The sequence below is a fragment of the Athene noctua genome, chromosome 4, assembly GCF_965140245.1.
Source record: "Athene noctua chromosome 4, bAthNoc1.hap1.1, whole genome shotgun sequence".
NCBI classification, from domain to species: Eukaryota; Metazoa; Chordata; class Aves; order Strigiformes; family Strigidae; genus Athene; species Athene noctua.
This window is the reverse complement of record NC_134040.1, coordinates 65,084,740-65,109,394: the sequence shown is the minus strand read 5'-3', so window position 1 is coordinate 65,109,394 and position 24,655 is coordinate 65,084,740. Positions and strand designations below refer to the sequence as shown.

The 24,655-nt window shown below is 40.2% G+C and overlaps 1 protein-coding gene across 7 annotated transcripts in view; it reads right to left on the bottom strand.

The window, feature by feature from the left end:
* FAM13A (family with sequence similarity 13 member A) overlaps positions 1-24,655 on the bottom strand; it is a 168,775-nt gene that overhangs the window by 102,195 nt on the left and 41,925 nt on the right. For 5 of the 7 annotated variants that reach the window (XM_074905581.1, XM_074905580.1, XM_074905582.1 and 2 more), the window contains exons 4-5: positions 18,256-18,436; positions 6,972-7,131 (exon numbers count right to left, since the gene is read on the bottom strand). In XM_074905581.1, coding sequence (XP_074761682.1) covers positions 6,972-7,131; positions 18,256-18,436 — 341 coding nt within the window. Of the gene's footprint in view, positions 1-6,971; positions 7,132-14,814; positions 14,914-18,255; positions 18,437-24,655 lie in introns of those variants that run through there. The other 2 variants (XM_074905586.1, XM_074905585.1) reach the window with 2 other exon arrangements.

The window sequence follows — 24,655 nt, the reverse complement described above, 5'->3', positions numbered from 1 at the left end:
CAGTTCCCACTGCCTGCTGATGGGGAAGAATTAATCCAGTACTGAAAGCTGACCATTAACATGATGCTAAAATGGTCCCAGACATGAAAGAAGAATAAAGAAAACTATCTAGACCCTGCAGGCTTAGCCAGGGCAGCATAACATGGATTAGAAGTGGATGCCTTTTTTTCCTGACATAAATGAGGGATTGCTCTCATGTCTGCTGAATGTATAACCAAAGGGCTAGAGCACTGAGGTGGCAGGGAAGTGTGATTTACTTAGGGGGAGCCCACTCAGGCATGGAACTGGTGAGATTTTAGCAGCTTCTCTTGGATCTTATCAAGGCATTAGACCTCATGCTAAGGTATTTAAGCAAAAACAGCTGAGGAAGGGAAGGAAACACTTATTAGTGAAGATCTTGCTTTATTCATCTGGGGAAATAATCCAAAACATCGTTGCTTTCAGTGAGGATGGAGCTTTACAGCTGACTGCAAAGGCATCAAGTCCAGCCAAGACGAAGAACTGTTAGACCATCTTATCTTTCCTACCTTTCCTCAGGGATGAAAGGCTCAAATCCTACCAAGGGCTGAATGAACTGGTCTGAGTGGTCAATCAGAAGGAGCAAGCAAGGACTCCACTTTAAAATAGCATCGTCAAAGTCAGCTGAAGCACTTTCCTCGACATAAAAAAAATGCACTTAGGGGCCTGCCTGGCTGGGTTGGGCACCACACACTTTGCACACACCAAGCACCAACAGATGTAGCTACAAGTGATGGACTGCTTGCCTCTTTAGAAATCTAACAGCAGGTTTGCAGAACACAGCGTATGCACTTTTGCAGCCATTTAACGTACAAAGAACTATTTTTCCAGCTAATCCTCCCAACTGAAGTGGCAGCTTTTGTTAGAAGACCGGAAACAAACAGGATAAAAATGCAAGAAGTTAATTGCATTTAATATAAAAGGGCTGTTTTGAAACTATTAGTTTTTGAAAAAGCCAGCAAGAGACCAATTTCTATAGCTCTTCAAGGAGTAAAATCTCCCTGTTCAGAGTCATCAGAATGTACCCACATTATATTCACGATGTTGAGACTGCACATTTGTAATTTTACTTGACTTTGCAACTGATTTTTAATATCATTCTAATGCTATAATTTTATAAACGGACTTGCTTTCTCTTCTGCATCAGGTGAACAGGACTATGTAATTCTACCACTCAGCAGGGGAAAAAAGAGAAAAGGCTTTTGCAATTCCTGTCCCAAATATGTAATCAAGCCAGGAACAGCATTACAACCTCATCATGCCAGTGCTTGTGTTCCAGTGCAAACATTTATCTGCTCCGAGCTGACTGGTTCTTAAAACTAGAAGTGCTCTGTCAAGAAGGCATTAGAGGGAAAAGGTGAAAAAAATAGAAAAAAAAAAAATCTTGTAACCCTGCATGACTTGGTAATAGGTTGTATGTTTTGTTTGAAGATAACACTGAGCTAAAAATCATCATACTACTAAAGATGACATGTTTCATCTGAAATCAGTGGAAGGGGTAATTCCAGAAATCTCCCAAGAGAGAGTCTTGTAATAGTTTGCCTGCCCAGATTTCCCTTCCCACTTGAACTAAATAAAAATCCTCCTCACTGCCAGTCTTTGATCATTAGAGAAGCCTAAGTGCTGTTATTCAAAGGTTCCATTTCATTACAGTTTAACAATACACCACTGGCTAGCTATAAAACATAGGACTATATGCAGCTGAGGTCTGAACAGCATTTTAGTATCTTTGGAAATGAAAGGTCCTCATTCAAAATTACTATTTTTGTTGTTACTGTAGGTTTTGTAAATCTGTTTATTCAAGAAGATGATAAAATTGGCAATACTGCAACTCAAGACTGACTAATCTTTCATTACATGAGTTATTACTCAGTTTAGTGACTCAAAAAAAAAGATAAATCTATCAGGACCATACCTACACACACTAAGAATTCTGTTCCAAATCGAAACATAAGCAATGTTTTATTATATCATCTTGACACTGCTATCTGCATAGCAGTACAGATACTATGTCAGTTAACTAGCTGTTCACACATAACACTGCCCAATAAAAAATAGCTATTTAAGATCCTGAAAATCTGAACACAGAGCAGATAGCTAATCAGAACACTCAACTCACTTCACCCATTTCTCTCTAACTAGTAGAGCTTATTGATCAACAGAAAGAGATTCTTCCAGACCTTTGCTGGATTAGGAAATTAAACTGAAGTTTAGATAAATGTCTTAAGGATTGTAATAATAGCTGACTGCAGATAAAACCTTTAAACCCCAATTTATTTTGGAAACAAAAAAACAAAACAAAGCAAAACAAAACAAAACAAATCACACCCCATAATTCTTTTATAGGAAGGAATTTCCAGGTTTGTGGTTTTTGGTTTTTTTTTTTTTTTTCCTAAAGAAAGTACATGTTATACTTCCACCTGCTGGCCATCTGCCTGCAGGATCATATGGATCTCATTCTACTAGGTGGAGTGCAAAACTAATGAAGTCCTTCCAGGAAAGGCATCAGGAACCTGAGAGTTCAATTCCCACTGAAATAGAAACTATTCAGAGATAAATTTTCTGTTTTGTGAACACTGCACTTTTAAATTTTTTTAACATAGAGGTTTCCAAAGAAAAACTCCCCACTGTTTCTAACTATAATCCTACCATCATATGCCTGAGCAAGAGAAGTCTTCACAGTCCTGGGAACAAAGCAGGGACTGGAATGCAGTTTGCCCAGATTTCCAGCTCCCATACCTTCTGAATTATGATCCACTGAGAAAGCAAGCTAAGAAATCCCTTTACCTGGCACAACTTGTCTTTTCCAATGACTGAGCAATCTTTGAAAGGAGAAATATAACTGGGGTGAAGGTGTTCCTGTGCCTCCTCTGCATATACACAGCAAGAATGGTATTTCAACTACCAACAGTCCTAAAGAATCATGTCTCTTTTTCCCATCTCTAAAACTGATTAACTTTTGGCTTCCTTAAAACAGATTTTCTTTAAGATGCTACAATCTGTACCTGATTGAAATACGCTTACTACTTCTGGGAGTCTGCAGCATTGTGGATTTTCCCCTATGTATGACCAACATGGCAGACAAGATGCAACTTGCTCCACTCGAGCTGTTTTTCCTTTCCAATACACTGCTCAGAGAAGCTTGATTCTTTCATGACTTTATCTGAATGATCCACATAGTCTTGTTTTCATTTTAAAAGAGCAGTATTTCCTGCTTTTAAAAATCCACTGATTTTATGACCAAAGTGTGGGAAAATCTCAATATATCCAGACCATGAAGTGTCAGGAGCCATGCAAGTCCAGGAAGATGGTAAACATGACCAAACACATGACAGGAGGTACATTCCCATATTAGGATGCGATGGCATGAGCCACTACTCCACTGTTTCTGGGTATTTTCTCAAAATTAATGATTTAAGGTTGATGTTGACTTCAAAAAATATGATTATGAATGGATGATGTGAAGCAACAGGCACCTAAAACCATCTCAAGAACTACCCAAGACTCTAGGGAGAAATAATATTCTCACAATACCTTTAGACACTAACTGAAGATAGTTTCCTGTTCTTCCAGTTGAGATATCAGCACCAAAGTAAGAGCCTGAAGCCATAAGAAAGAGGTAAGAAAAGGCAGGGCTAATTTTGTAAGACAGTAAGCTAGAAAGGCATACTAGAGCACTGAAAGAAGTGCATTGCTGGATGTTGTACTTTTTGAAGTCTTTCCTTCCTTTTTAAACCACTGTCACTGAGTTTAAAATTTTGATTCAAGTTAGTCCTTCTGCAAATTTGTGGCATTCTTCTCCCTGTATAGGAAGTTGAATGCTTATTGGTGCTCTTTCCAAACTTTTAATCAAAGAACACCTGGATCAGCACCAATGGCTTTGACCATCATGAGGTTATTCTCTTAACACAATGTAAAAACTAATTTACTCTGTGCTTGTTTTGGGAACGTTACCTTTGGGTAAGATTAACAGCAGCCTTTCAACCAAAAAGAAGGCATTAATGCTTGTCTAGGGAAATTGTCTAAAGAAGCCCTCACTCTAAACTACACACCCAGGAGAACACATAAGCACTGCACTAACCTAGAGGAAAAGTTATCTCCAGATTCAAGAACATAAAAGAAAGCATGACAAAGAAATACAGGCTGTGAAGGGACTACAGCATGTGTGCACAGTGACTAGAGGTGGTGAAAGGCCATGTATCAAGAATGCTGGTGCTTTTGCACTTCACTACAGACTGCCAACCTTTCTCTGGAGTGGCAATGAAGGGCTATCAAATTTGAGTACAGGAAGAAGAGTGGGACAGGGCTTGGGAATTCAGGAGAAAAATGTAAACATGGAAAAGCAAGAAGAGAGAGATCGAAGGCAATCAGGGGAAAGGTATCAGTGTAGTGACTCAGGGTGAAACACTGGCAAAACAGCGAGTGATTTGGGGAAGGGAATGACAGAAATATCCCAGAAGGAAGTGAGCGAGGTCATTTAAATCTCCCCTCCTTACTCTTTTGCTGTTAACAATGTAAAAACTGTAAAAGCCATTTAGATAAATGCAGTTAAGTTTGGTAAAGGGCAGGTCATCATTTTCTTCCCTTTCCTTGCTGTCTGCTCCCCCATTCCACCGTGGTTCATGCTTGAATGCAATACCCTTAAAATCAACAAGGCCCCAGTTTATGAGAGTGCTGTCCTGAGCATCCCATATTTTTCACTCCTTCCAACAGGATTACTTGACAAATCTCTTTCCAGCTCCCTGTAGATGTGAATTCATCAATGGATTTTCAAGAAGCAGTAACTTTCCTTACAAATGGCTTGCTATTTTCTGGACACTCTGACCCAGGTCATGCCAAAATATTCTCCAAGGCATTTTTTTTTTACGTCATGGATCAGCCTGCTCCCACTGTATGTAACTGCTCAGTGTAACTGGCAATCACTCTTCTCTACTAAATCGCATTTATTATTGCCTGCTTTTGTCTTCAAGGGCATCATCTCTAATTTATTAAATAAATTGGCTAGGACAGGGGTTATCTGCAAGGATACAGGAAAAGTAACTTTCTGGAACAGTATAAAGCAGCCTTTCAAAGAGCCACCTGACAAATTTCAGCAAGCACTTCCTATGCAGCTTTGCTACATGAAGTTAGATGCTTGTATTTCTTGTGTTTGACTATGTGTCTTGGTTAAGCTAGAAAACTTCCCACCCAAATTAGATGGACAAGGAATAAGGTCTAATTTTTGCAGCTGACTGCCAGCAGAATTTGGAAGCTATCAACAGGATTGAAAGACATAAACACAATGTAAGCCCCTGTGTTCAGGCATGGCTCATTCCTCTCAGGCAGTAATCTGTCTCCTGAGGCAGAGAGATGGATGACATTTTCCATCTAACTTGAGTAACTATATCTTTCAGGCTATTTTGTTGGAGTAAGTCTGGTTGTCACCATGTACTTTGATAGCTCAGATCTCTGAACAGCTGTGGGAAGTTTCCCAGGTCTCCACTTTGTGTATTCCCAATTACTAATAAGCCCTTTGAAGTGAAAGACTATCTTGTCTTTTGCAGCTGGCTGAGGTTTGAAGGAGGTGGACATGTATCTGAAATCGTTCCTCTGGGCTCTTTAAAGTACTGTGTCTTTTTACAATTACTTTCTTAACCTGTTTTTGTTATGGAAGTGACCATCAGCTCCCAAACATCACTCTCATGTGCCAGGCATCAGATTTCCATCACTCAGAAGTTACTGTGAATTCAGGGAGGACGCTACAAGTTGTCATTCTATCTCCTTCCACAGAAGCATTTTAGGTGAATGCTAGTAATAGTTAAAAGACTAAAAAGTTGAAGACTTCACTGATTCACCACATAAGAAAACAACCAACACTTCTAAAAGCAACTGGGTCTAATTCATACAGATAGCCCTGCAGTTCAGATTCAATGGACCCTTCTGCAATACACTGCAAAGGCAGAGATGTTTTCAGTTGATTTCACTTAACTGGCAGAACTTGGTCTCACACCAAACTTCTTGTTCTGTCAAGGTCATGTTCTGTCAAGGTTATATATTTTTATAACTTATTTTCTGAGAAATTCCATTCCAGCCAGTGAAGGCTACAGTGACTTTATCAGTGGGTACTTGCACAAGCCTACCAAGGGAAGGCATGCAGTTCAACCCTCTCAAACTCAAGACCTCACACCTTGGAAGGGAGTAATTATCTGCACAGCTAACACACAAAAGGCAAACCATCCTCACAACCATTTCCAGCACAGACTTGAGGCTATTTCCTGTAGGAGAGACAGCACAAGCCAGAACAAGGTAATTTTGGCTGCCCTACTTATTTTTGTTGACTTTTTCTCAACTTCAGAATCCTTGGATGTTACACATACGCCCTCTTCCCACCAAAGATATAATACTTCCATTATATTTCTTTTCATTTACCAGCTCCAATGTATTTTCTTCAAATACTAACTACTATTTAATGCTTCTCTTCAACTGCATTCAGAAATGGCTGTTCTGAGTCAGAAGACATGATTTTTAAATTCAGGTATGTGTTTGAGACAAGCAGACTTCATACTGGCAAAGGCTAGAGACCTCATGCTGTCCTAAAGCGTCCTAAAGTATGGAAGTTCATCATCACTGATGTACACCATAAATGATCACATGTCAGAAAGCTTGAATGGTTCCTAGAATTATTCTGACTCCTTATTTAAAAACATTTAAATTTTAGTGAATATATTTCCTCTATAAATAACAGTGAATAGCTAACAAAGAATAAAGATGTTTAACAGAATCAACTTCCAGACTAGTAATGAAAATTAGCCTATCAGCAGAATTGACTTGTAAACTGTATACCAATCAATAACACCAAACATTATTATAACAGTGCCTGCCTCCCACTTACCTAAAAGATTTCGGAACTGAAGCCTGCAATAAGCCAGCATTATTGATTTGCTATAAGAAAATGAAATGTTAGAGATACTTACTTTTACCAAAATAATTCTTGCTAGCTCTTCACATACAGGCTTTTCTTCATCCTTCTTCAAACCTTCCAATTCAAACAAGCTATTGTAATTTTCCAGCATTTTTGTCATTATCTCATTGCAGATCTCTTGTTCTTTTATACCTTCAAATCCAGCAGGCACACTAAAATTGGACAGAACACAAAGCAGAGTGTTACAGGTACTCAACACACAAAAGTTCCTGCACAGAGTGTCTGTAACATTTCAGATGTGAATACAGGCTGGCTAGCAGGCACGGGAAGCTTTGTCTTGGAAAGGAGGATTGTGTCTATGCTGGTAACAACTACCATGGTTTGTTTGCAGTTTTTCTTACCAGTCCTGAATACCGTATCTGTCAGTCAAACTATTCCACAGAACAGAGATCTAATTGAGACAACCACCAAATGAGATACCACCAACTTTGCTAAAAGTTGGGTTAATGACTGCAACACAGACAGCATAAGGCATTTAAATGCTCTGAACTGTTAATGGGAAGAGTCAGATTCTTCCAAAAAGTGGTTTGTGGTAACTTCAAAGGTATTCAAGAAGGATGGGTCAAAAAATTAAAAAACCCACATGCTGAGCAGAACACTAAAAGTAAAAGTTAAGCAAGAACTTCACAGATTCAGGTGACCCCATGCTGTATGCCAGATTTCTTAATCTAATATTTGAGTCGCCATTTCTTTTTGAAAGTAGGATTATCAGTCACAGAGCTTTTTAAAACATGGAAACGGAGGCTGCCTTCTGCAGAACAGCCTAAAAGATACATATAAAAAGAGATTCCTAACCTCCACTTTCTGGGAGAATAACGAGCTACTTGGCTGCAGAAGCAGCAACTTCTTGTTCTCTTGCAAAAGGCCCCTGTGCAGCCAGGAAGTGCTTGCCACAGACCTTAAAGGTACATACAAATGAAAAGGCAAGATACTGATTCAGAAGCAGTGTTGTATTCCAGTCTGTGCTCCTTTTCTTTCCTTATGTGTTTCACACAACTCTTTTCATGTGGTAAAAAATGCATATTACTCACAACAGAGCACACAATTCATTGAAGCATCTAATGATCACCTGCTGGAATGCACACTTTCTGCATGTTTTATTGGACTTTGGTGCCCAAAGCTGACAAATTCTGTTTTAATGCAAAAGTATGATCTCTGGAGAATCTTCTTTAACATTTAAAATACTTCAATCATCCAGTGTTTCCCATTGTACAGCAGACACACTCTCCTCTCAGTAATCCACAAAGTAGCTGCACAGATGTGAATTTTCTAAGGACCTTATAAAATGGCAGAGACTGCAGATCAGGAGGCACAGAAAACACAGGAAAGATTTAAAGGGAAGAAGTAAGGAAGCAAAAACCAGAAACAAAAGAAGTCTCAAGTACTTTTTGACTGAGGACAACTAGTGGTTGTATGAGAGGAAAAAAGCAACCCAAATCCCCAAAGTTAAACAAATACAATCTGACCTATTTTACAGGGATTTAACTTGAAAGTAAACTATTGTTTACTATAACCAGTAAATTAAAATTTACAAATAACTATCTACTATAAAACTGTAACTGTAGTTTATTCGGGTCAGATGTACATTTCAACAAGAAGGTTCTGAAAACAGATGGTCCCAGGAATCTGCCATCAAAAGTGCCTTTTCTGGAGGCTGCATGCTACTGATCCTTCTCAGTATTTTACTCTCTGCAGTACATCTACACGTTAGCAGGGAGAGGATCCCACTGCAGCAGAATGCATCTTTAAACTCCAGAAGAGAATCTTTACTGCTGTCATTTCAACATTCAATACATGCTAGAGTTGCAGTACCTGAAGTTTAAAGGAATTGGATTATTTTACACTGCAGAACATGTCCAACTGTAAAATGGGTCAGTCTCAGCTGACTGATTTCATTAGTGTGGACCCTAGCCTCACACTAAATAAAGAAAAATGGGACAACTTCTATTGATGGATGTGCACGTATACACAGGCCAATTCACTTTAAAGAATGACACATATTCACTAATAATCATAACTGGCCTGAATAAAATAAAGGGTACATATGCAATAGGTCCATGCAACCATCCTGACTTAAAGAACCCCCTCTTTCCATGCTAAATCATGTGCTCCAGAGTTGACACGGTGCAGAGCTTGCTTGTTAATTCAGGCAAAGCCTGACTGTTACCTTTGTGATGTGTTTCTCCAAAACAGAGTACCACTTAAACACCCCTATGAACCTCACTCCTAGTAAATGGACTGAAAATGTACTAGAGTGAGTTCAAGTCAAAATAAAGACTCCAGATAGCTTCAATGAGTTTTAGAGCAGAACTTTCAATTAAACCACATCTACTTATACCTACAGCCAACATCTCCTTACTGGCAACAGTTAACACCAAAAAACTCTTCCCAGTTGAAAAACAGTTCAGCCTATAAAGTGTCCACAAAGCATACAAACAATATTTAAGTTCTGCACAATTCCACAGCTTTCTTGCCCTCCCCCTTATGCACATTACTTTGTCAGTTAAACTTTATTAGGTCAAATCTGTGAAAAAGCTAACATCTTATTCCAAATAATTCTGTATGTGTATGGTGAGATGCACATGCAGAACACAAGGCTAAAGCTCATGGTTTAGACCTTACCACCCCTCTCTGAATGTAACCAAGCAGACCAACACGAATTGTTTTATTTTAATGGCAGTGTAACATACTTTATCCATTGCCATCTCTCTGCCACTTAAACAAGCATATTATACAAAGCTTCTCATTTATTTTTCCCTTTAATTGCTGTTATTAGACCTCCATCATGGCAGGGACTATTATGTTCTTTGAGCTATCCATGGCGATCTTTTCCTTGCAATAAATCTTCAGCTCAGCATATATGAGAAGTTTAGATTATAAGCACGCACCACCCTGCATATTTATACAAGTTAAGACCCATCTGTTGCCACACTGCATGATCCACCAGTCTGACTAGACTTTTTCTGAAAAATGTGTGTAAAAAAAGCCTATCTTACTTTAGCTTTTCTTAGTCTGAGAAGTCATGATATCTACAAATTTCACTTCTATCTACAAATTTCACTTCAACTCACTAGAAAAACTCAGTCCTATGAGAAGGTATTCTCTCCTACCACTTTCATGATCTACACCCTACTCCTTGGAAAATTTTTAATATTATTTTGTCAAGCCCTTATTAAAACATTAGGGTGAAAGTGTTTTCCTAGTCATGGTTCCTTTATGTCGAATTTGCATGTTAATTAGGCATTATAACTGTGTTACTCAGAGTTAGATGCACATCTTACTCCAGTTACAAAATCCTCAATGGTGGGGCTTGGTCCCCTTATAGACATGTATATACAAACTACTTCAATAGCAGCACCAGAAACAGCAGCAGAATATCAGCTTCGCTACCAGAAACACATTTTCTAGAAGAGAGGCAGAAACCTGTAATTTCTGTGGTCATTTCTAGAAGAAAAAATGTTGATGGGTTCAGGTCTGAACTTTGAAATTTGAGCTGGAAAACTCTCACGGAGTTCTCGCAGTAGCATGCAAAGTCATGAACAGATACATAGTGTGTTCTCCCATTTAAATTCCTTGGACACCCTGCCCTTCCTGCAGAGATTCTCAGAGTGATCTGTGTGCAAAACACTATGGCTCCACATTAAGTATTTGAGAAATGTGCTTTGCCTAAACAAGGCACCAGCATTAATAGTATCTGACTCAGTCAAGCAGGGCCAAAGGCAAAGGTGCATTAGTACCACAAGTTTTACAGTATATTAAAGATTGATATTATTGGTGAAGCCACTTTAAAGCAGAAAAAACACTAATTCTCAAAATTAAAACATTACATGGGAATACAATCAAGTTGTTAGCCCTTCATTTCAAAATATGACACCCAGTAGTATTTTACACTTCTGCACAACGTCCTACCAGCACGCCTTGTCCCTGGCCCACCCACTGCAGCTCCATGCCACTCACATCCATGCAGTCCCATGCTCATTTGTTCTTCGGGTTCTTCCAGACGACTTTAAGCCAAGAGTGTCTCCTTCCTTGGGGATGCTCAAGAAACCTAGCCTCAGATGGGTTAAACCACATCAAAGCCATGTGTCACAACTCTTACTCAGAACTGAAGTGACCTGAGGTCAGATTAACTCACTGTGGAAGAATTACTTACATTTCATGCGTTAGTTAAATGAATTTACCTCAGGGTCCCTGTAAACAAGCTGCAACAGGCTAAACACAGAGTGGGCTTATGAGACAGCAAATCTCCAGACACTACTGAGAGTGGTGCAGTAACACATCCAAACAAGACTGCATCCGGCACGAGACAGGCATCACTACAAGGCTCTGTCACCACCCACCACACTTGAGAAACTTGCTTCAAGTGGAAATGAGGGCCAAGAGGACTTGGAATGTAGTCATCTACCTGTAATGAGCGGGACTGAGATCACTGAAGTGATTTCCCCAGGCAACAACTGCTGACAGCTCCCTGTCACAACTGAGAACCAGCAATTTTCATGTGAAACAGTGCGTCTCGTTACAAATTCCCAACAGCGTTCAACCCCACCCTGTCTGAGATGAAGAATGCACATTACAATTTCCTTAAGTAGCTTTGCAGAAGTAGCTTGCACTGAAGGCTATATGCTCTGTCTTCTCTGACTGCTGCTTTTGCTGTTTGTACAGTACCTTTTGTAGAGGAGCATCACAAAGTCACCTTACCATTGTCCTAGGGGATCCCACAAGAAATGAAAGGACTCAGAGGACAGGGAACACTACATGGGTTTGTTGTTTCTCTGGCCCTTGCAAAACATTTTCATTAGTACCTCAGATGCCCATGAATCCCTTAACAAGCACAACTGAAGATTTTGAGAGCAGAGCTGCAGTAATCTTAAAAGGTTACAACTTCAGGCAGTCTGTTCTGTCCCTCTCAGACAGATGTTACTGTGTCTGTAACAAACCTCATGGCCACAACTCAGCCCTGTACTTCAGCCAATGAAAGCAATTTGTCTTAACACACCGGACCACAAACCAGTGCAGCTGAAAACAGGCACATATTCGTGTCTGCAGATTGCTGCAAGATTAGAGGCTAACAGGTAGCTAAATATACAGCGACATTAACTTGAGGCAGGTGTTCATCTCAGTGTGTGCAACTCATTTACATGCTCTGCATCATCTACAGACTTCTGTCTCAGGAGTTTGGACCAAATGCAAGGACATATATCACTACTGAGATTTTACAGAAGTGTCCTAGCTTCTGAGGCACTGGAGAATCCTGTGAGGCATCTAACTGCCTGCCTTTAAAAATCTGTCCCAGATTATCTTCTGTAACATCAGATTTAGGAGCCTAAATCAATTTGGTAAATCCATCTCTGTCTACATTACTTGCAGTAGATACATAATATAAAATGCAGGTAATGCAGGTAATGCAAAGCAGTTAGAGTGAGGCTGCCACAAAGACTTTACTAACTGGCTTAATTTATAAGCAAAATCTATTGCTCCAGCAAAAGCTCCATTTTTCATCAGGAAATTACAGTGATAGTAGGCATCTTTGAAAGTGCAACTTACACAAAGGGCAGTCCATAGTCTAATGCCCATTCACAAAGTACATCGCGCATCTCCAAACACTGCTAACAGAGGCTTTTCAAAAATGCTCCTTGTGATTGTATCTGAGCTGTATTGTTGAGCTCAAACACCATTTTGCTTTGCACATACTAGGAAAAAAATTCTTCACTAAAAAAGTGGCCAAGCACTAGGTACCCAGGAAAGATGTCATGGCCCCACAGATGTCTGTGTTGAAGAAGCATTTGGACGACATTCTTAGATACATAGTTTAACTTTTAGGTTGCCCTGTGTGGAGGCAGGAGTTGGACTCTCCGATCCTTGTGGTTTTCTTCCAACTCAGGATATTCTACGATTCTGTGATTGTAGTTTTTCCTGTGAAACTCCTCCTCCACTTAAATTCTGGGTGTATGCTTTATTGCCAATCCTCAATCAAGATCAGAAGAAAGAGCATTTTCAACCCAGAGCAGTACCTTATTTTCATGGAGCTTTTCAATCAAAAAAAACCCACAAATGCCCCCCCACCCCAAACCAACAAACAGAGTATTTCCTATGCTGGGTTCCATCAACAAGGGCATCATCAGCAGAGATAAAGAAGTCATCGTCCCAGTCTACTCAGCACTTGTCAATCCACACCTGGAATAGTGGTCAGTTTTGGTCCCTGCTATACAAAAAAGATGTGGACAGGCTGGAGAGAGACCAGAGGGCCACAAAGGTGATCAGAGGACTGGGAAGCCTGCCATGTGAGGAAAGGCTGGGAGAACTGCGTTTGTTCAGCCTTGAGAAGGCTTAGGGGAGATCTTATCACCATGTTCCAGTATTTAAGGGGTGGCTACAAAGATGGAGACTCCCTTTTCACATGGAAAAGATGAGGGGTAATGGGTACAAGTTACTTCTGGGAAGATTCTGATGGGACACAAGAGGAAAATTTTTCACAATGAGAGCAATCAGCCACTGGAATAATCTCCCCAGGGAAGAGAGAGTTTCCCCAATAACAGTCACTTTTAAGATTCAGCCAGACAGGGTGCTGGGCCGTCTTGCCTAGACCATGCTTTCACCCAGAAAGGTTGGACCAGATGATCCTTGAGGTCCCTTCCAACCTGGTATTCTATGATTCTATTTCATTCAAGAGATGAAATAGGAGATATCATAACACCTGACACTGGACAGATCATAAACTTCTTAACTGCAACTTTAACAGGTGTGTGTTCACTAGGAGAATGGAAGACCTGAGATGGAATTTGGCCAGAACACACCTCCACTTACAAAGAGAGCAAGTCATCTTTAGCAATCTTCAGTTTATTTTACATATAGGCCATTCAGTGGACTCCAGATGACAAATCTGAGTACACAGCAGAAAAGAAACAGGAGAAGAAAACATAAAAATTTATCACTGAAAGGCTTGTCACACTTCTCAAAGAGAAGGCAAGCACTCCTGAGTATTTAATATGGTTATGGATGAGAACATTTATGGCCTTCCTATAATACGTTTGATGCTTGAAACTTGCATTATAGGCTGCAGCATACTGAATTCTTATGAAAAACAATTCCTTCAACTTGCTGGCAAAAGTAGTATTTAAAATCTATATAAACCCTGTAAGAAAGATTATGTTGCATGTTCCAATTTGCAATAATAAATGTTAGAACAGCAATTTTCAGTACTCACTTTGACCCCAATCTTGGACGCACATTTGTTTTTAAGACCGATGCAGGACTGGGACTGCACTGCCTGAAAACAAAGTCCACTGACATAGTGTTTCAAAGGCCAATATTACTCACTGAGGAGTTCTAGTTCAGCTCCTCTGCTTTCACTTCAGCTTCATATACCCAATCTGTGCAGGCTTCAAGGCTGCTAGAAACCAAGGTAAGACATTTATGCAGAACTGAGCTCAGATTTTAATTCTTACAAATTCAACAACAGACTGGAAATCTCTCTGAATCTCTGAAATACCTACAGCTACCCCACATATGATCTACATCTTCTCCATACCTTAAGACAATCTACCTTTTCTCCATACCTAATGCTTTCTTGTACAACCTTTCAGGCAACTTCTGTTACATCATACAGAAATAACTGCATCTAACTCCAGCATTTTAACTGGATACGTCAATTTGCCAGCCACTTTTGGGGGGATGGAACAATCACTCACAACATGCTTAACTGTTGGAATGAAACGCAGTCAGGTTAGTGAGGGTTTGAATGATGGAGGCCACACACAGAGAGATCATTCTTTGAGAGCGAGCTGTAAAAAAGGGATCCTCTCCTTACTCTACCTGGTAGACCTCGTGTCTCTTACCATCTCAGCCAAAGGACAGGATGAGTGCAGCAGGCCCTCCAATACCCAGCTCCAAGAGAGCAGAGAAAACCCAGCTGGTCCTCTCCTTCCTCTTCAGCACAAGCTGTGAGAGCCAAGCAAAGGCCATAACTAAGGCTACAGCAATACACAAGCTGAAATTCAGGTCAATGGACAATAACTTCCTCCAAGAGTAACCATGCTGCAATTGTTAATACTCCACACAGATTAGTCCAGTAACAGAAAAGACAACTATTTATATTCCTATACCTTCATGTTTGCTGTTCCTCAAGGGCTGTATTTGTCTGCATACTTGACCTTTGGCTTCCATCTCAATAAATATGAACAACCCAAGTTGGAAGAAAACAGCACATTACATCTCAAATCTCAACTGGATTTTCCTTTCTGAGCTGTTCGAAATCGCCCCTTACATTCTCCTATATCTTACATCACAATTCATTACAAGGAATGCAAATAGCGATTTTCTCCCCTCTTCTATGCGTTAGAAATACAGACAGCACAAGATAAACTTTCATTAGAAAAGCACTAGTGCAGTTTGTCAAACAGTAAGTAAGGAAGCAAGGGAAGTAACAGATAAGATAAAAGTAATAAGGGTTGAAAGTTTAGGAGAGGAGATAAATAATAGCTAACATGATGTAGAAAACCAGAATGAAATGAACTAAAATGAAGTCTAAATGTCTAGAAAGAGGTCCAACAATGAGATTTATTCAATTGTTAAACAGCTTCACTTATGGAGTAGGAGATAATCTGTTTAAATCGCTAAAATGTCACTAAAAATACGTTGTAGAAAGCAATCCTTCACTATCAGCAGATGGGCTTTATCTTCTCTGACACTATGCATTAACTACACAGACTCTGACATTGATTTTAGACATGAGTGTGAATTTCTGACAGAAAAATCTCAGATCTTCCTGCTTCAGCAGTGTAATTGCTGACAAGCTGGATGCTAAAGCCTTCTTTCCTTGTCCCAGAGCAACACTCCATACACTGCTCTGAACAAACAAAGCAAGAGTAGTGTTTGCTTCAACCACTTGCTGGTATTTAATCTGTGAAGCTAGCCTCTCTAAGGGCTGCCTGTAGCCACTAGTAAGACAGCCCCTGCCAAGTAGGCTTCAGGCAACCTTACTCTGAAGCTCTCAATTACATCCTGAAGTTCTCTCTCTGGCTGCTTGGCCAACAAGCTGGCTAAGCCCAATGTCTAAAGTTCAGTGCTGCAAGTTCTTTCCTCCTCCTATCAAATGTTTGTTGATACAGATGGTCACAGTTCCAGCAATTTAACATGGGAAAAAAGGGTGTTTGAACTGTTGCTCACAACCTTTGTATCTGGACCATAATCTGAAACTACCTTGAAAAGATCAAGATCTGATGAAACACATATCTGAATTACCAGATGGTGAAACTTTTGTTTAAATTAAAATCTACATTCATAATTCTGACATATTTGGGTCTTCTAAACTCGCATTAGCTATTTTGTTAAGTGTCAAGCCTTGCTTACACTGCCTCTTTTGCTACAAGAGCATTTATTTCAATGCATGTCACAACGGCAGGGCTGGCTGCATTCATATACTGTCACAAGAGCCCTTGTGTTTTCACCTGAGTGAACTCTGCCTTTCTCAGTCTTCTGCAATGGAATGATGCAATTCTGCCCCTCTTGCACACAGACCCTGTACCTTACAAAAATTGTTCCATCTTTTATATGCCATCTTCGGAGCAGAGATCAGTTGAGGCAACAACTATGCAGCTTTTAAGTAGGCTTTATTTTAATCTTAGGAATGGCAATTGCAATTCCAAACTGCAACTCTGCATTCTACATCAAAAAGTATGCATAATTTTTCAACTTCCCTGAATGAAGTGGTGAGTAAACTAAAATTTATTCTAATAGCCACTTGTGAGTTTGAGTCATGGAGATTTAGCCATTGGATTCAGAATCTTCTAATTGATTTTGTTTGTTCTTAATTGTGTTAATACACTTAGACAGAAATTCCCAAACTGCCCATACAAATGTAAACTTTAAAAATTGTTTTGCTTTTCCTTGTCAGAATTTTGTAGTACTGTACTTTCACTAACTCATATTCATGTGCTCCTGCACATACTACTGTCTTTTGGAGAGGAAGACAATTCTTTTCAAAATATGCTTTATCTTTTTGCACTAACACAGCAAATAATCCTGACATATTCACCTTCATCATCCATGAGCAACATCTTAAGATGAGGCAGCAGTGTAGTCACAAGGACAAGCTTTGTTTTAAATGTCTCATCTCTGTGTGTTCTCTTCCTAGTCAATGGAAAAAGATATGATCCTTTAAAAAGACAGCAGTCAGCATCTAGTCTAAGTATGTGAAACTGGCTCAATACATTACTACAAACCTAATTTCTGTTTTCTCTCTTTAAAGAAATATACTTCCTTCCACTGGTTACAGAGGAAGCCTAGGGAGATAGTCTCATTAGGTGATTATGTAATCTAAGCCTCATTAGGCAACTCAGTATTATTCCAGAGCAACATTTTACAAAGATCAATACAGATCCAACATTTGCTACAAGGAACTTGCTTGTCTCTGCTGATATCACACATTTTGAGACTTGATGACTGAACTAAACTCCCTACATGTCTCTCTTGTCTTAGATCCTGGATGCCAGCCAGTGCGTGTATTGCAGACAAGCCTGGGGTAAAGACACTAATGGTGCACTGCATCACAACAGTGACTCAATAGAAACATTCTCACTCAAGTGTATTCTTGCACCTGAAAATAACTGTTCTCCCCGCTGCAAGCTCCAGTAGCATGTACAACAAATATGTTGTCTTCACCACAAACACTAAGGAACTGGGCCCAGTGAAAGAAACAAAGTCCAGTAAGAAGTCTCAAGAGACCTGTGGAACCCCATAACCTCCAGAGCAGGTTCTGAATATAGTAGAAGGATAAAGAGCCCAGAATCATGAGCATCCTGAGGACAAACACCAGATCACAAGGCCAAATCTGCAGAGAGTATGCAGTATCCATCTGTAGAAATTATACAGCACCTGGGTGCTGCACAGGAGTCCTTTTCCGTCAGGTATCCCTTCTCAAAGCCTTCTGCAAAGAAGCATCCATATTATTTGATGGCAAAGGAAGAAAGTTGTATGAACACAAGTCTCCTTGCACTTACACACTCTGAAGGCCTTTCATTGTTATACTCCTGCTCTGCTGTTGATGCAGCAATTGAGAACTGACCAACTGTTTAGCAAAATAGCAAGAGGAGATGGGAGAGCAACTCAGCTTCCATTCAGCTCAAACAATAGCTTAGGAACTAAAATTTATCATAAAGTCCCAGCCATTGTCTCCATTTCATCATCCTGACAAATTAGGGTTCTGAGCTACATTTCTGGCCATCTGCTCCATTACGCTCTCCGTCAACATATAGGGAAAAGTGAAAACCCAAACTTACTGAAAGCAGTTTGGTCCAAATACAGTGGCAAGATTGCAAAGGTTCATCCTGTTCTCTACATGATGTTCAGCAACCTTTATCAGGAACTGGCACAGATACTTCAGCAGGCAGTAATGAGCATCAGGCAGTTCTTTAAGAAGTTCTTTCAAGTTACTTTCCTTCTGCATGTCGTTTCTAGTGTCTAGGAAACAAAAGAGAAGAAAAAACACATATGTATATGGTATTCTACATTGCTGCCAATTTACTTACATGGCTGAGTAAGCAGTGGGATCTAAAATTTAGTCTTATTCATGTTCGGAGACAATTTTCCCATTTTCCTCTCAATTTCCTCAGGGAACCTGCACCTTTCTCCTGAGGCTCACCGGCTACCACTGGCACTGTTTGATGCTCACTTTTACATTGTAACTGTTTTCTTAAGCAACACTAGTCATAGCTAACTGCATTGGGGCATGTTTATTCCTGCTTGGTACATAGCTCTGTCTGCTTTAACTCCAGCTCTACCAGATCTCCTGCTTCCATGCTGCTTCTGAACGTTATCTCTACTTCCCAAATCCCATTCTATACTCTGTTTTAGTTTCCCCTCCCATGAAAACCTTCAAAAAGAAGGCGGCAAGAACAGTAAAACAAGGAGTGTCCTGAAATGCAGGTGTTGTTAGAGTAACAGCGCCACAGTACTTTCTGTGGGTACATTTTATGAACAGCTCAATTTTGTATCTTTTGTCAGAGTGACAACTCTCTACTACGTCTTAGGTGAGGAGTCCTGCTTACAGAAAAAAAGCTGTTCAGGGCAGAGCTACACTCCATAATGAGCCAAAACTTGGCCTAATGTTAGAGAATAGCCTTATTATAATATACAACCTTCTAGAATTTAAGTATGGATAAAAGTTTCCCCTACTGAACTGACTAGTATCAAAGTATGACTAAGGTCAGTTTTCTTTCATTCAGGTTTTTGTTGTTTTGTTGTTTGGGTATTTTTAAAGCAAAAATTGCATGAACTTCACAGATGCTATGTTTATACAGACCCAGGCAGTGAACACAAGTTTGGTCTAACACACAGCTTCTACTTAATTGTGTTCTGCTTCTGGAATTGAACTCAAAATCTGCAAAATTCTTTGCTCCCTCTTCCACCCCTCCACTTCAAAAAGACTTTATGCCAAAACAGGATGCCTTAATGCCTGGAAATATTCATTTCTACTCTTAACAGAAATTTCACTGAAACTCTCACATATGCAGAGATCTTGGGTTTTTGTGCAACAGCAGTTTCAGACAGAAGACCTCAGGCCCTAAAGGTTTTCCTCACTGATCTAATTATAAGCACCATCCATTAACATGAGGGCAGCTGTGCATTTCTAGTAATTTTTTTTCTTTATTTATCAGCCTTATAGGTTGATGGTGCTAATGCTGTAAGACTGTTGTTGGGTAACTGATTTCTCCTTAGAGATGTACTTTAAGGTTTAAAAACAGTTCCAGTGGTTGGAAGGATGTCTTTATTCCACAAAGCCAAAGTGAGCTCACACTAAATGCTAACCCTCCATGCTCTGTAACAGACTGCCTTGCCTAAAGCAGCTGCTGCCTTAACATGGGAATACAGATAGCCTCCCCAGGCTTAGGGCAACAAAGTATTTTTTCATTCAGAGGATGTTATGATCCTTAGCAAGGAGATTTGCTGATCATTCAATCAAACTCAAACCTTGCTCTGTCTTCAAAACTCATTTTTAGTCGAGAAGATACAATAAAACAGGCTGCATGTGAAACAGTTCCGCAACTAGTTGCTGCCTCTGTTGTACACCCTGCTACCAGCATGTAGAGAAGACTGCCAGAAAACATCCCATGCCTTGTGTTGCAGGAACAAAGAACATTTTACATTTGCCCAATACTTTTGCGAGGAAACAAGGAGGAAACAAGGAGGAAACAAGGAGGAAACAAGGAGGAAACAAGGAGGAAACAAGGAGGAAACAAGGAGGAAACCAGCGTAAGGTATCTACAAATGCTTCAGAAGTTTCATCTTTGTTTTTACTTTTCATCTCTCAGAAATATTCCAGGGCTGGATTTCACAGTATTGCAGGGGTAGAGTGCTTTGAAAAGTGATTAGCTATGTAAATTAGCAGTCTGTATAAAAATACCTGAAAGTGACTCCTGAGAACTCAACCATTAATGTCACAGTCTGATTTCTGTTTTACAACCAGACATTTTTGTGGCTAATAAACAGGATTTATCCTATATATAGTTTGGGAAGCAAGTGAGTTTTGTATGTACGTACTTGCCACTCGATACAGCTGAATGGGAGGGATTTCATCTGCTTCCAAGCTTAGGTTTCCTGCCTTACATGACATGCATAATAGAGTACAAGGTAAGAGAAGCCGTTTTAAGTTTTATATGCATGGAGAATTCATTTTTATGTATCTGGTTTGGTACCAGACTTAATATGAATTCTTTCATGACAGCAGGCCAGTTTAAAATGCCAGTCAAATTACATGACCAAACATTTCAACCAATTAATTATATTCTTTATTTCTACAGCTAAGAAATTAGCTCCTTCAGGAAAGTCAAATGTCAAATATGCATGAAGCAGATGAGCAAAAATCTTGTTTGCTTATTTGTCACAAGCATTTCTTTCAAAATTTTTTGAGCTATACAGAATAAAACCAATCATGACCACTACTGTGAATCAGCTTGGTAATGGTATGAAATCTGATTTATTGCTTTTATTTTTGCAGCAAAATTTCAGGATGCTTCTGAAGGCTGTATTAAGTGGAATAACAATAAGGAATTTAATTGGATTTGTATTTTCACTGATCAAAGTGGACTGGACAGTCTCTCACTTGATTACTAATTATCTTGCCAAGAAGCTTAAAGAAAAACAAAACACAACTAATTTCCACATAGCCAGAACATTAAAATTCAGCTCCTAACATGCTTCATTTTAAATAAAAAAAAACAACTAGCACATAGTGTTTTCTACTATAAATTGCTTGCAGTTATGACAAGGAAAGGCAAAGCCATCTCTCAGGAATAACACACCTCTTCCACCACCATCACCCTACCACCTAATTAGGGAATGCCCTTGAGAACTAATTGCCTCTCTGAGACTCCTACTGGGGCTTTAGATTGACAGGTACTTTTCCAGTCACTGAAGGATCTTCCATCCCTTCCAAACTAAAAGGATGCTAATAACTGCCACAAAACATTCTGAACATCGGTTTGCACTCTGATAACAAACAAAGCTCATGGTATCAGTTGTGTTTGGTGGGTAGGATGTCCCCGTTCATTAACTGTGATACATTATGTGCTGCGGATCAACATCAGAGATGCTTATCGCTGGGCACAGCCAAACCTTTGTTCATTTCTGTACTTTCAAGAAGAGAGACAGATATCAGATCATAAGATCTTGAGAAATTACCCTAATTGAAGGACACAAAGACACTGAACAACATGAGGCAGCAAACCCCATTTACTGAGCCGATGGCCTGGTTTTGGCTGGAATAAATTTTCTTCCTGGTAGCTGGTATAGTGCTGTGTTTTGGATTTAGGATAAGAATAATGTTGATAACACACTTATGTTTTAGTTGTTGCTAAGCAGTGTTTATACTAAGTCAAGGACTTTTCAGCTCGTCATACTGCCCTGCCAGCAGAGGCTGGGAGTGCACAAGAAGGTGGGAGGGGACACAGCAAGGACAGCTGAACCAACCAAGCCAAAGGGGTATTCCATACCGTATGATGTCATGCACAGTATCTAAACTGGGGGGAGTTAGCCGGGGGGCATCATGGCTTGGGGATTGGGCTGGGCATCGGTCAGCGGGTGGTGAGACACTGTATTGTGCATCACTTCTTCTGTATATTCTGTTATTATTATTATTAATATTTTCTCTTCCTTTTCTGTCCTATTAAGCCATCTTTATCTCAACCCACAAGTGAGTTTGTTTTTCCTCCCAATTCTCATCCCCATCCCATGGCAGGGGGGGAGTGAGAGAGCGACAGTGTGGTGCTTAACTGCCATCTGGGGTTAAACCACAACAGCCATGAAATTCCTTGTCCTTGTGAAATGGGAGAAAGAAAATAGGGCTTTCCTCTTGCCTCATTTTCCATTGTAAAACCAAGGGAAGGAACTCAAGCTTTTCTGCCAATACAATCCAAAAAATCAAAATCAATTTGTTAATTCTCCTGCTGCTGACATATTTTTCATGGATTTCAGCTTTATTTCTAAAAGTTACTATTACAATTTGTGGTTAATTTAGGGAGTGACATGCACACACAGTATTCCATGCACTTTGTACATTTTTCGGTACTTCTGTTATCCATGACCATATTACTTCAAATAAAACAGCTTTTCAACTTATTAGAGAGCAAAAATAGTCTTGAGTCATGACAACCAGTTGCTTGGAGCATTTCTCCTCCTTTTGTCCACCTGCTAGACTATTTTTCAATTTGCTTCGAAGTCAGTCACCAAGGTTTACTCAGCTGGTACTGACCATCAGAGAAACATTAGAGCACCAGAAATGTTTATGCTACCATGCAGACAAGCATCAAACGTACCAAAGCCCTAAGCTTATGTACATGCCTACTTTCATGAAGTACAAGCTGTCCTGTGGAAGTCAAGACTACCAAATGCAGTCTTTCCTATTCAGTCAGATTAAAGAGGGTGGCATGAAGCTAAGCATATGCTTTAGTCTCTGCAGCATCCTGAGATGAATGGAAACAGCAAAATGTCAGAGTTTCAAAGGCAATTCAGGAACCTATATTCAAGCCATATTTTCACATATGCCCAGCCCATCAACACGTGATTTTCAAGCATAGTACATGAAGCTCTTTTGAAAATTTTGCCCAATACCGCAGAGGAGAAAGGAGTAAAAGAAGAATGAAGGCTAAGGGGGAAGGTGGTCTCAAGGCAGAGTCGAAGGCATTTTTTATTCTGGGAGCCTGCCAGAAGCCAAGTGAAGCAGACAGCATAGCAGCAGGGGTCTGCAAGAGAAGCCTAGCTAGATGAGCAGCCAGGAAGGGTTCAAAACCAGGGATGAGATGGTGGTTTCTAGGCTGAAGAAGGGAACAAAACAAGCAGCCTCAGGCCACATCTAGGCTCAGCAGCCAGAAGACACAGAACACAGCATGACATAGGCAGAGGGCCAAGGAAGCCAGCAAGGGCAGTGCAGCACCTCAGAACTGAGCTAGGGACTCACTACTGAGGGACAAGTCAAGGAGACAACTGAAAAGGACAGGCAGTCTCTCTAAAAATGTTAATTACCCAGAAACAGGAGCCTCAACAGTGTAGGAGGCATAGACACATTTGCAAGGGTGTTTTCAGTCTTATTTAATTTCAGTATACACCCACAGATCACAGCAAGAGGGACATATTTTCCATTGGTTCATCCTATTTCTGAACATATTGAGTTTCTTTGACATGCTACAGACACAATCTAATTCCCCAATCCATCCTTCATGCGACTCCTTCCCCCTGCAGGGCACACCACCTGAACATCACTAAAGGTACCGATGCCTGCAGACAGGTGTGTGTAATTGCTTTGCTCTTGTCTCAAATGGTCTGACCCCAAACAACTCCAGCCTGGAAGCACTGAAACCCTATCAGCACAGTGCCATGCCCTAGCTAATTATCTCTGCTGTGAGGCGAGGAAGAGAGTCTAAGGCTCAGTGTCATGCTACCATGTCTGCATAGCTTTCAGCTGCCTTGCATACTACCAGCCTGGAGAGCATACAGAAAAGCTTGCATCTGTCTGTAGCTATCAACGTGCCCTAGGAAGTTAATCTTTGGCACATAGGCAGCAGGCTGTATATTGCAGTACCACTGCGCTCACCCTGATGTTGGAGGAATCAAAGCATTTCTTTCCACCTCCACAACCTACAGGAAGTGGGACTCCAGTCTCTCTGCCAAGCAACAATCTGCTTCAGACATGATCCTGCCTCAGAGGGGGGAAAAAAAGGAAAAAAAAAATAAATAATTAAATCACACCTTGTTGCCATAAGTATCACAAATGCTGGAAGACCTCATCATGAGAAGGTTGTGATCACAATCCAACTTGAGACCCCTCGCTCTGCATCATCATGGCACTTTGCAGAGCTGTATTTATGCTTCATTCCAACATACTGAGAGCAGAGCACTCTCACTTCTTTTGCGGCTCTGCTGAGTGTCATCATCCGCATAAGATACGCAGTTCCAGGAGTTTTTACTGCATAAAACCCACTTTCTTCTTATGAAAAATAGAATTTATTTTTCCAGTTTGAACTGGTCCTGATAACACCAAAATGACAATAAAAGCCAAAGGAAAAGGTTAAAATGATGCCACAAGATCCCAGGGAACCACAGACATCTAGTGAATCTGATTTACTGTACTGCTGCAGTTACTATGGTTAAAGGGTGAGCTCTCACCTTTTCACACTAATTTTCACA